This window comes from Engystomops pustulosus, chromosome 2, assembly GCF_040894005.1.
Source record: "Engystomops pustulosus chromosome 2, aEngPut4.maternal, whole genome shotgun sequence".
NCBI lineage: Eukaryota > Metazoa > Chordata > Amphibia > Anura > Leptodactylidae > Engystomops > Engystomops pustulosus.
The window spans coordinates 72,813,575-72,826,766 of NC_092412.1; the positions used below are offsets into that span (position 1 = coordinate 72,813,575).

Here is a 13,192-nt window from a genome sequence, read left to right on the forward strand (position 1 = left end):
ATTATTCGAAGGAGAAAGTTCTCCAGAATTATTACTCTGAGTCTCCAAAAACTGATTTCATAAATCCCCCCCCCCCCAGTGCGTTTTATTTGGCATTCTAAGCAGATCTGTTTATATATGCCTGCTTTGATCTTCAGAGCACAGGGCTTGTTTGAAATGTATTTTACAAGCTATAACCTTTTTATATCTCTCCATAAACATAATCATGTGAAGGTTTTTTTTTTGCATGTCAAGTTGATTTTTTAGATGGTAAAAGTTTTGGGTACCATACTCAATACAAATGGCAGTGTTGGTGAGATCAAAGTTATTGTGCAGACATCTTCACTCCTCCATTTTACTATGGGGACATAGGTGGAATTTGGAAGGGGTCACAGTCTCCACTTGCGTTTTGTATCTAGTAGTTAGTAAACACACAGCTTGGAATCTAATCCAGGAGATGGAGCTGCTTTGCTGCTGTGCATGTGAAACTGTGTACTGTACTTGCGGTATATTCATATACACCAGTTTTTCTGCAGCTTTGTTGCACCTCTTTTGTAGATTATTTGAAAAAAAACCCAGAATGTATGAATATACCTTTGGTTTTCCATAACTAGCTTTTTTCATGAACATTTTCTTTTAAAATGTGTTTTACAGCTATACTAATTTTGTGATCTAACTATTTCATATTCATTTCCCTTAAATGGTGAACTAATGGTATGCATTTTACAGTAAACAAAGATTTAAACTGAGTAAAGTGAATACATTGATATAATTTAGCTTACACTAAGCCTACGGTTACATTTTCTGAATGTTAAGTACATGTCTGCATAATAATTAGAATAAAGAAGGAAAAAGTAGAAACATAGGAGCAGCGTTCATCTCCAGCTTCGCTACCGCATAGAGCTCAGCTTTTTCAGAAACCTTGTGTTCTTGTCTATATTGAAAATGTCATGGATCAGCTTAAAGAAACTTACCTTGAAAATAATTTAATAGATAGATCTACTGTAGGTGTTTGCCATTGCTTACCCATTGTAACTGTACAATGCTTACAATTATTATTGTCACTTCATAGATTGCACCAACTGGTTAGACCTGCAACTCCTCATCATGATCCTTATTCTTATATTGGGTGATAACCTCTTGGCATAAAATGATGCTCCTAGGGCAGAATCTTTGAAAGAACCCCCCCCCCCCCCATCACCAACCCAACTGACCTGTAGCATAAATAATACTGATATCTTCTTGTGTGGTAGATTATGCTAAAGACACACCCCTTACATCGGCAGCATCCAATCGTTGATTTTGCCCCAAATGACATGTCTTGAATATTTTTTTGGGGTCCTGATGATATATATATATATATATATATATATATATAAATGTTTTATAATGTTTTCATACATTTACAAAAATTAAAACCTCTTTCCATAAAATTTCTTCATATTGCATCTTACTTCAGTGTAAGGAGCTGTGGGTGGTGTAATTTTTTTGCAAGATAAGATGATGTTTTCACTGCTGCCATTTTGAGGACTACATGACCTTTTGATAATTTTTTGCTATTTTTTTATGTTGCAAAATGGCAAAAAGTGCCATTTTCACTATTTTCCTTTACAGGATTAAACCATAATTATATTTTGATAGAATGGACATTTTGGGACGCAGCGATACCTAACATTTTAATGATTTTTACTGCTTATTTTATATCAATTCTAAAAAAAAGTAAGTACCGTATATACTTGAGTATAAGCCGACCCAAATGTAAGCCAAAGCCCTAATTTTGCCACAAAAAACTGAGAAAACCTATTGACTCAAGTATAAGCCCAGGGTGGGAAATGCATTGGTCACAGCCTCCCCAGTATATAGCCTGCCAGCCCCCTGGACTATATGGCCAGCCAGCCCCTGCCCCAGTGTACATAGCCTGCCAGCCCCAGCCTCAGTGTATATAGCCTGCCATCCGCTGTCCCAGTTTAAATAGCCTGCCAGCCCCAGCCCCAGTGTATATTGCCTGCCAGTCCCTGCCACAATATGCAGCTGGCCTCCTCATCTTGTCATACAGCCAGTTGATTAAAAAAAATTATAAATCAAAACTCACCTTTCTGGTGGCCCCGCGGGTCTTCAGTGCAATCAGGCCGTCAGCAGCAGATCCGTACATCAGAGTGTGTGCCTGCAGCAGCTGCGGCTGACGTCAGATCATGTGACGTCACACGGACCTCCCATGCTGCCGGATGGATCGCACAGAAGACCTACGGGGGCCACTGGAGAGGTGAGTTTTGATTTATTTATTTTTTTGACTCGAGTATAAGCCGAGTTTGGGTTTTTCAGCACATTTTTCGTGCTGAAAAACTTGGCTTATAGTCGAGTATATACAGTATTTTCATTTTTATGGGTTATTTATTTATTTTTAAACGTTTTAAATTTTTTTTTTACAATTTTACATACCCCATAGGGCAGTGGTAGCGAACCAGAGGTGGCACTTGGAGCTCTCTCTGAGGGCACTCGGGTATTCACCCAGAACACAGGACTGAAGGGCTTTTTGACAGGATGTGCCAAAGAGATGTGGTCTGTGCTGAATCAACATTGGAGCTCCTACTGTGATTCTTCCTGTTCAGGGTAGCCTGGAGGGGAGCTACAATGATAATCCAAATTTCTCCTTCTTTCTACTCTGTTGGCATCCTCAGGATGCCGATATGATTTAAACCTGTGACAGAAAAGGGAGCAAATACCACTGGGTTTTAGTTGTAGTTTTGGGCATTCAGTCTATAAAAGGTTTGCCAGTGTACTTTAACAGTGTACTTTAACACTCTATACTGCCGTACTACAGTATGGCAGTATATGGGAATTTCCACACAATCTATTACAGTGTGCAAATCGCAGCTTTGCCAGTGGCAAAAAAAACACCTTGATCCCTCTCCATACACCCGCAGCCGATGGTATGTCCCACGTTGGTAAGGGCTTAACACTGGATGAAGTCAGATGTGCCAAGAGACATATCATGCTATATTTGGCATACCTTCCTGCAATACCAAATGGCCAACTGAGTCCTATTCAGGGCTTCTAAGGTTTTCTACCAAAACCAAGATGAACACCATAATTCTATTAAATAATATTAAAAAATACTTCATATTTAAGAATAACATTAAATTAAGGGTAGATATTCATGGCCTCGGGGAGTAGATTGAAGCATCACATCACCATTGAATGAGGAGGGGTGTGTTGCAATTTGAATGTAGATGCAGCAGTGATCAGGGGAATCCTCAGCATCCAACTTATCCTATTCCTCATTTAGTGCCCACCTTTAAAAGGATAGTCCACACTGTCCCTATAAAAACTAATTTTGCCCTCTGTTCAACCCTTCCAAACATAAAATATAAATAAAATATATAGTCTCACACATCTCTAGGTGGGGGCTTAAACATCCGTGCGGGTCTTGAACATGACAGTGCCATGCTCACTTAATGGTTACTGTTGCCACAGCTCTAGTGCCATCTAGGCAACCTATCAAGAGAGCTGGAGAATATGGTGAGCCTGAGACAAAGTCACAACTATTCCAGTGGTAGTATATTATTCCAGAGCATTGATAGAGTGAAAAAATGAGCATCTTTTTAATACAACCGGTGTGGACCCAATGTTGGGAATGTATTAACACTGCCGTTTTGAACGCCAGTCTCATTATTCCCCCTAGCCAACTCACTGTGTGCCGGATACACTAAGAGGCTCCAGCCAGGATCTGCCAGGTGGAGACTTGGTTTCCACTCTGGCTATATTAATTGTGGTGGGCCAAGGCATTCAAACCCCTGTATACCTGCTGTCTGCCCCATTCCCACTCAAAAAACTGGTGGAGATGGCGCTTCATACATGCCTAGTAAATCCCCCTCCCTCCTCGATGAACTGATTTGGCTTAGGGCTAATCTTAAAGCCATTTGCTTCCAGGCATTTACCCCTTAAACTCCATCCATGGGTATGTGGTGATTGCACTGACCCAGAACACAAATGTGCAACAAACAAGTAGTGTTCACATGTTTCGCGGCACCAAGACTGGCATTAGGATCTAGCAGATGTAGAGCTCATATGGGGGCAGATGTAGCCTACCCACATTACAATCTTTCTAGGTCTGGTTGCACCACATTCTAGCTGCAGTGATGCACAATGAGATTAGTATGAGAGAGCATGTGCTTTGAGTCAAGGAAGTGTTGGAACATATATTATTGGTCATACATGTAAGGTTCTGGGACAGAACCAAAATCACAGAATTGATTGTTGTTGGGAGTAATTCCAAAAAGGGATGGGGCTCTAGAAGCCACAGAGACTCATGGAGAACCCAGAGCATTGTTATAGTGGATGTGCACCACAACAAACAACCTGTAGGTGGGAAATCTGTGGTAGACGCATAGAAGCATGGTAAGTGCAGACAAGAGACATCAACCATCTCTGATCCAGTCAATCTGATCCATGCACGATCTTTCAGGCCCCAGGGCAAGATATTATTTGGATATTATACGGTGTCATGCTATGTGAATATGGAGAAATTTTTCCATAATAAGATAGTGGGGTTTTTATCATTGGGATTATAATGCTACAATCCACATCTTTAGGCATGTCGTTATATTTGGGCCCAGAAATAGAGTAATGAAAGGCGTCTTTGGTGTAAGAAAAATGGAAAATAAGGTGAGAAATTTATTTTCCCCAATGTTCCCCAATTTTCTCACAAAAATGGAAGGATCAGTGCCCTACATTGTAAATAGTTTTGGCCACACACTGTCGCTCTAAGAAGAGGTAGATGCCCCATTGACAATAAACATGATTAATTCATTATAGCTTATTGCGTTTAAAAAAAATAAAATTATAGTGCATTTGCAGTATGTCTGAATACAACAACTTCTATTACTCCTAAAATCTCTTATTTTCATTGTATATTTTTCATATCAAAATGTTGTCATATTAACCAACTACCTGGTAAACTAGTATAATGTGCTCCCACTATGACCCCCATGTGGCACTTAGTAAATTAGTAAATAAGTATATAAGATAAAAACATATATTTGAGTTCTATGGTGGAAACATAAATGACAGCCCATACACTAGAAGTTAACAAAAAAACCACCTCCATATGGAATTCCCATTCAATTCAATTGATGGAGTCTGGAACCAGAATGTTGTAATGGTCTTACTGGAAATATGGCATGTGATGGATAATTTCTAGAGAAACACTTGACAGAATTCACAAATACTTTATTGTGTTTGATGGTGACGTCAGTTGCGGAAATAAAAACGCAGTAACATTGTATATGGTCCACTGGTGCATAATCTACAACTCACACTTTTCAGGTCAAGTATTTTCAAGGATTGTAAAAATGTACATTTCAACATATACATTTCAAGTGACTTAAGTTTAGAATTGTATTTATACACATAGTTCCTTTGGCAATCTTTTTGAAAATTTTCATATAAAAATAGAACAATTTTTTACCACTATTTACAAACTTATTACAAGTACACAGTAGTCATGTAATTTCACTACCAAATGGCAAGCCATGTGTGAGATCAGAGCAAAAACACAGTAAAAAAATTAAATACTGCACATTTCATAAAAATTACAGAAACGTCAAACAAGATTTGTTTACTAATATCAAATGATATTGACCTGACCATATTGATCCCACCATTTCTTTGATTTAAGGCACATTGGGGGGAAATTATCAACATTTTGCCTTTACGCAAAAGCTACTCCGTTAAGCCCAAATAATTCCATAAATAAAAAAATATTATGCATTTGAAAAGGTTTCATTTGGTAGAATTATTTTAGGCCTCTGGAGTAAGACTTTGATAGATTCCTCCCATTGTTTCAACGAGTGTATGTGTGACTGTATATAAGAAATATACACACACATTGGCTACTGTTTATCCAGGTACAAGTACACTTACATAATGCTAGGAGAATGTACAATGTAACATACAGAACACTGATATATTATATCTTTCTATACAAAAATGAGGATGTCCATTTCTCTAGATGCCATGTAGGTGAATGCACTAGTTTTAGAAAAGTACAATGGGTTGTCATATATGAAGCTTTGAAAAAATGTAAATAATGCCAGGCAGGTATTTCCTCCATAGTGAGAAGTATGGTCAATGATTTGTAATGGTATAAGAATCTGGTAATGGGAATCAAGACTAGTAATGGGACTAGAGGGTGGTAATGGGAATAGAAACTGGTGATGGGACTAAGTACTAGTATTAGGAGTAGAGACTGGTATTGGGAATAGAGACTGGTAATGGGAGTAGAGACTGGTAATGGGACTAGGAACTGGTAATAGGAGTAGAGACTGGTAATGGGGCTAGGTACTAGTAACAGAGTAGAAACAAGTAATGGGACTAGAGACTGGTAGTAGAGTGAAGACAAATAATGGGACTAGAAACTGTTAATGGGACTAGATACTTGTAATAGGGTAGGGAAATGTAATGGGTCTAGAGACTGGTAATGGGACTAGTTACTGGTAGTAGAGGAGAGACAAGTAATGGACCTAGAGACTGGTAATGAGATTAGATACTGGGCGTAGAGGAGAGCCAAGTGATGGGACTAGAGCCTGGTAATGCAAGACTGGTATTGAGACTAGCTACTGGTAATCTGATGAGAGACTGTCAATGGGACTGGAGACTGTTAATGTAGTGATATTCAATCATGACTGTGTAATTATATGTCTCTGATGGAACTGGGGTGGATATGAATTTTTACAAATGGTGGTTGTAGTTACCATATAGGCAGACTAGTGCAGCATAGTATAGGGGAGCAGCAAAGAAATGGGAGTATATTATTTCAATCTTTTTCCCACTATTTTAGAATATTTTTTTGCAACAAGTTGTGGAAACTACACAATTTGTAACAGAAAATGGGAGTACTGTATGTATATATACGTTTATAAATTTTGTAAAATATATTTACAAAAATTCGACCTCATTTATATAAAAAAACCGATGCAGCAAAAACAAAGAGGCTACCAATGCCAACTAAACCTTCTGGGTAGCGCCATCTTTTTTCTGCATTCATTTTTTTTATAATGAGAATCCATATGATCTGAACTGGTCTGGTCTTGCATTGTCAAATTCATCACATAAAATTGAAAAATTCTTGACCATTAGAATTGGAAGACTTTGTAATAAATAACCCCATAGACATCACTTGGACTATGGCAAATGAAGTGCATTAAGACGTCTTGTACCTTAATAAAGAATCCTTATAATTTAACTATGGTCAATAACTTAAAACTCTTAGAGTTATGCAGTCCCATTTACACAGATTGTGACTGTCCTTAACAGACTGTACAGGTGCAACTGTGTCAGACTAAAGTTCATCCTGCTCAGAGGTGGTGTCTTGTGGTGGCACATACCGGCTCGTGCCAGGAGACTTATAAAGAGGCATGCTGATTTCCTGCAAGTCAGGAAGCCTGCCAGACCTCGGAGGTGAGATTAAAGTAATTGTCCTGCTGTCATAGTCTTTGGGTGGCACCTTCTCATATACACACTGGAGTCCACCTGTTTTTTGGAGGTGTGCTTGTGATGACTGGTAATAGTTATCTCTATGCAGAGGGTCTCGGGGAAGAGATGTGCTCTTGCCAAAGCTGGAAACCGAGAGCTGGCCTGTGTGCAAGGCTGCAGGGTGGACATTTGGTGGTCTTCCACATGATGGACTCCAACATCGGTCAGAATGACCTAGGATTTTACACTCCGTAGTACAGGCCCACAGTCCTACAATACAAATAACAATAGAAGATTAATATAAAGGGCATTGTCCTTGTCTCTTTGTTACACTGGGTTTATGTGATGCTGATGTTCTATATACATTGATATATTAACACTGTCATATTTGTACTAAATAGCAAAGCCCATTTTATTCTATAGTAGGCAGATAGATTGTCACTTTATTAATATTTTTATTTATGTGAATTTTTTTTGGGGGGGGGGTTGGTTATTCAGTATTGATCAATGAAGCAGATAGATTGAAGAAAACTATGGGACAGGATATTGGTGCAAAAAATAGTATTTTAATACATTTCAAAAACAATTGGTGGTGTTTAAGGTGGAATTGTATATCTTTCTACTATTCTACTGTATACAGACAGATAGATTTTTAGAAGAAAAAAAGAATACAGATAGTGGAAGTAGATAGTGAAATATGGTATTGAATAAATAGATAGATAGAAAGATAGAATATGGATAGATAGATAGATAGATAGATAGAGAGATAGATAGATAGAGAGATAGAATATAGATATTTAAAGAGAATACAGATAGTGGAAAGAGACAATGAAATATTGAACAGATAGATTAATTGATGGATGAATGGATGGATGATAGAGATATGAATAGATAAAGTGGATGTAGATAGTGAATAGATTACATGGATAGATAGATAGATAGATAGATAAATAGTTAGATAATAAGATAGAAAGATGGTAAAAGTGAAAATACAGATATTGAAGGCAAATAGTGGAAGCAGATGATTGATCATTGATAGATCCATGGATAAACAGAGAGATGTATAATACAGATCGTGGAATAGTGCATAGGAAAGTGAGTAGATCACTGTGTGGACTATAGATTGGATACAGATAACTAGTCATACAGCTATGGGGCTGTGTAGAGATAACGAGCCTGTCTGCCTGTGGACTATAGACTAGATACAGAAACAGTGGCATGCGGCTATATGTAGAGATAACACACCTGGATTAGATACAGATACAGTGGTATGCGACTTTATATGTAGCGATAACGCAACTGTCTGCATGTAGACGATAGACTAGATACAGATACAGTGGCATGGGACTTTACATGTAGAGATAACGCACCTGTCTGCATGTGGACTATACACTAGATACAGATACAGTGGCATGCGACTTTATATGTTGCGATAACGCACCTGTCTGCAAGTGGACTATACACTCGATACAGATAGAGTTTTATGCGACTTTATATGTAGAGATAACGCACCTGTCTGCATGTAGACTATACACTAGATACAGATACTGTGTCATGCGACTTTATATGTTGCGATAACGCACCTGTCTGCATGTGGACTATACACTAGATACAGTGACTTGCGGCTATATGTAGAGATAACGCACCTGTCTGCATGTGGACTATACACTAGACAGGTACAGTGACATGCGGCTATATGTAGAGGTAACGCACCTGTCTGCATGTGGTTGATGAGGTCCTTCTTCAGGGCGTCCCCGCTGATGTCGGAGTCGCTGTCGTTGAAGTCGCTGTCCCCTTTGCCGCTGTCTTTGCCGCTGAACTTCTCGGCTTCCCGGATGGAGATGGTGTTGAAGGAGTGTCCCTTCCACACAGTGACGGTGTGCCCCGCTTCCTTGCCGTAGTTCTGGGGAGATAAGCGGGTTATAGCCGTGCTCCGAGCTGCCCTCCCGTCCCCGCAGCGGCCGTACCCGGCAGCCGTCTCTTACCTCGCTGTTGGCGCTCCTCAGCCTCTTCTGGGTGTCGTACAGGCAGGTGGGGAAGTTCTCCTCCGTGCTGGGCACCTCCGGGGTGACCGCTGCCGGCTCCGTGCCCGTGAATGGGGTGGCATTGGGGAAGGGTCGGGCATCGAACAGGTTGCCCTTCTGGCTGTCTATGAGCTCCTCGTCGTCCTGCTCGCCCTTCTCCAGCTCGGAGATGTCCCTCTCCGTCTTGCCGGCCTTATTCTCCTTCCTGCGCTTGTTGCAGGTGGTGGCGATGGTGATGATGGCCGCCAGGAGCAGGGTGCAGCTGCCGGCCAGGACAATGATGACGATCAGGGGAATGTCCCAGTGGGAAACTTTCTCTTCCCAAGAACTTGGCTGCATGAGCTCATGGTTGGCCGGAGGGGTGGCGGCGGTGACCAGGAAGCTGACGGTGGCTGTGCTGGACAGCGGGGGTCTGCCATTGTCTGTCACCGTGACCACTATCCTGAACACCTGGCCCAGGTCATCACTGACGTCTGCTGTCAGGAACACCTCACCTGTCACCTTGTTGATGGTGAACAGGTTGGGTCTCTCTTCTGTCAGGCTGAAGGACATCTCTGCATTGACTCCCTCATCTGCGTCCTTGGCTTTGATCTGGGTGACAAGAAAGCCATGGGGTGCCCTGGCTGGGAGCACCACTTCTGCAGAGCCATTGGACAGCACAGGGTTAATGATCACGGGGGCATTGTCATTTTGGTCCACAATCTTCACCTTGATGATGGAGCTGCTGGTGAGCTGTGGAGATCCTCCATCACTGGCTGTGATCCTCAGATCCAGCTGCTTCAGGATCTCATAGTTGAAGGTTCTCAGGGCATAGATGGCTCCAGTTGCAGGGTCTAAGGACACATAGGTGGAGATAGGGGCACCATTCACTTCAGATTCTGCCAGTCTGTAGATGACTTTACCATTGTGCCCTAGATCAGGGTCTCTGGCGACCACTGTAGTGATATAAGCTCCGGGGGCATTGTTCTCCATGACCGACACCTCATAAAGTGGTTTGGCAAACACTGGGGCATTGTCATTCTCATCGCTCACCCTGATAGTGTACTGCTTGATGGTCTTGTATGGTGGGGAGCCCAGGTCCTCGGCCACCACTGTCAGGTTGTACTCTGAGATCTTCTCCCTGTCCAGAGGAGATGTGGTGACTATCATGAAGCTATCCTCGTAGGCTTGCTGCAGCTTGAAGTGCTCGTGCCCATAGAGGGTGCAGTGCACCTGGCCATTAGCTCCGGAGTCCCTGTCCGTGGTGCTGATGAGAGCTACAAAGCTGTCCTTAGCGGCCGCCTCAGTGATATAGGCGACCCCAGCGCTGATCGAGGTCAGGGGGGTGATGGTGATGGCAGGAGCATTGTCATTCACATCCAGAACATGAACAATCACTTTACAGGTAGAGGTCAATGGGTTAGGACCTAAGTCCTGAGCCTGAACATCAAACTCATAAGTCTGCTTTGTCTCAAAGTCAACCTGACCTTCAAGTGTGAGGCGACCAGATTTGGGATCAATCTTAAAGAGCTGACGTACCTCTGGAGACACCTGGGGGCTAAAGCCATAGACTATCTCTCCATTAGCCCCTTCATCAGGATCCACAGCATTGAGGTCCAGCAGCAGGTATCCTACAGGAGCGTCCTCCATCAGCTCCACAGTGACTGTACTTCTCTCAAAGACTGGGCTGTTATCATTGAAGTCCAAGACCCGGACATTAACCATTGCACTACCAGATAGTGAGGGGCTTCCTCCATCCATGGCCACTAGTTCCAATGTATAGGCTGATTGACTCTCCCTATCCAGCTCCTTCATCAGGACCAAGTCTGCATATTTAACTCCATCTGCCCTGGTCTGGACATCGATGCTGAAGTGACTGTTGACTGAGATTTGGAAGCTCTGGATGGAGTTGGAGCCCACATCCTCATCCACAGCTATCTCCAGGGGGATCCTGGTGCCTACAGAAGCGCTTTCTGACACTTCCACAGGTATCTCCTGGCTGGGGAAGTGAGGGCTGTTGTCATTGATGTCTTTTACCTCCACCTCGACATGGATCAGCTTGAACTGCTCCTTGGAGAAAATCACCACGTCCAGTGCCAGGTTACAGGTAAGGGATTGCTTGCAGATCTGCTCCCGGTCTATCCTCTCCCCGATGCTCAGCTGCCCATCACTCTCTCTCACCCGGATCAGGGAGCTATTAAACTGCTTCATCAGACGGAAACTTCCATCTTCAGGTATGTTATGATGCAGATCTTCCGCTAAGGTGCCTATCACTGTGCCAGGGTCATCCTCTTCATAAGTCCTGTATCGTATAGTCTTGCAGGTAGCAATTGATACCAGGGTAAAAAAGCACAGAAGGCAATAGTCAAAATTCCTGGAGTTGCATCCCTTTCCCATAAAAGTCATTTTCTAAAGTCAATGTTGCACCAGCTGCAGGAGTAAAGAAAGATGCTGTGTGATCTCTATGAAGACTGCATGAATGTGGGCAAGAGAAAGAGTCTGCTGTGCTAGTGCCAGGCTAGCCTTGCTAGGAGTCTGGAGTTCTGAGCTGGTCTGGCCACTCTTCGGGGGGGTTTTATAAGCTCAGACATGCAAATCAGAGCACACAGCAGCCAATCACACGCCTCCCTCTGACAGCATCCTCCCGAATTCTTCCCATAGCACTGATTTAACTATTTCACTGCTTTATACAAGAGTAATGAATAGATGTGTCAAGAGTTGGTGGCTCGTCTAGCAACAAAGGAGTTATTCCAGAGTCTTAAAGGAGAAACAAGAGACTTCTTTTGTTTGTCCTTTTTCTGTATCAAGGATGCACACGAGATGACTAGAGGACGCAGGAGCAAAGTGAGGGGTTTGTTAAATGTGAGAATGTGACCCCCTCCTGAGAAGCAGGTGCCTTGTTATTTACCAATATCCCGACTTCATCGGGATCTGCCTAGTTACAGACAACTCCATCCACACTTAGAATGATCATAGCAGAAGCCCTAAATGAGATTGAAGGATTACCCTGAATACAGTGCACATCATAGTGATCAGAGCTGCAATTTGCTTTTCAGTATGCATGTCACTGCCCTGGACACTAGCAGACCCAAGAAAGAATTAAATGTTCCAAATAGGATTTAGCAGAAGCTTGAGGAGCTTTGGAAAGGACTCAGAGATCAGACAGTATCAAAGGCTTATGAAGGGCTCGTTAGCTGCAGCAGGATAATGGCATGGCAGGCTATCCCACTGGAGACCCCAATGTCTGTATTATGTCAGGGGACAAAGTTGCACAGTTTCCACAGAGGAGTTGGACTAAGATGAATATAATGAGCAGGCGCCACATGTATCCATTCAGGAGCCATCAGTGCCATAACTCTTTGGCTAAACGATGAGATGGGCTGAAAGGGCTACAATGGCCTGCTCCCATTAGAATGCATTTAGTAAGTGATCCCTCCTGATGCTCTGTTCCGCCTATTTAGGGGATTTTCATTTTCTGCCTCTCTGGGAAGCAACACCAGTCTCGTTCCAGGCTCACAAAAACACAGTGGGGGGTTAAACCTGGCACGAACCTTCAGGGACTCCGCCATCTGCCTCCCCAATGTATGAAGACATAGGCAGAGTGCAGCTCTTACTAGCCCCGGGCTACTGGAGCACGTGCAGCACACATTTCATTATGGCCAAACCTTCCCCAAATATTACTTTAGCATAGCTTCATAGCATCGTGTCAAGGACTGCCTGAATCCTAGGAGGACAGA

At 42.4% G+C, this 13,192-nt stretch overlaps 1 protein-coding gene across 1 annotated transcript; it reads right to left on the reverse strand.

The window, feature by feature from the left end:
* Positions 1-5,187: 5,187 nt before the first annotated feature.
* Positions 5,188-12,015, reverse strand: PCDH8 (protocadherin 8). The gene is made up of 3 exons (XM_072135298.1): positions 9,438-12,015; positions 9,166-9,355; positions 5,188-7,722 (listed from the first exon to the last, which is right to left on the reverse strand). The coding sequence occupies exons 1-3, from the start codon at positions 11,859-11,861 to the stop codon at positions 7,319-7,321; spliced, it is 3,018 nt and encodes a 1,005-aa protein (XP_071991399.1). The 5' UTR covers positions 11,862-12,015; the 3' UTR covers positions 5,188-7,318.
* Positions 12,016-13,192: the final 1,177 nt, after the last annotated feature.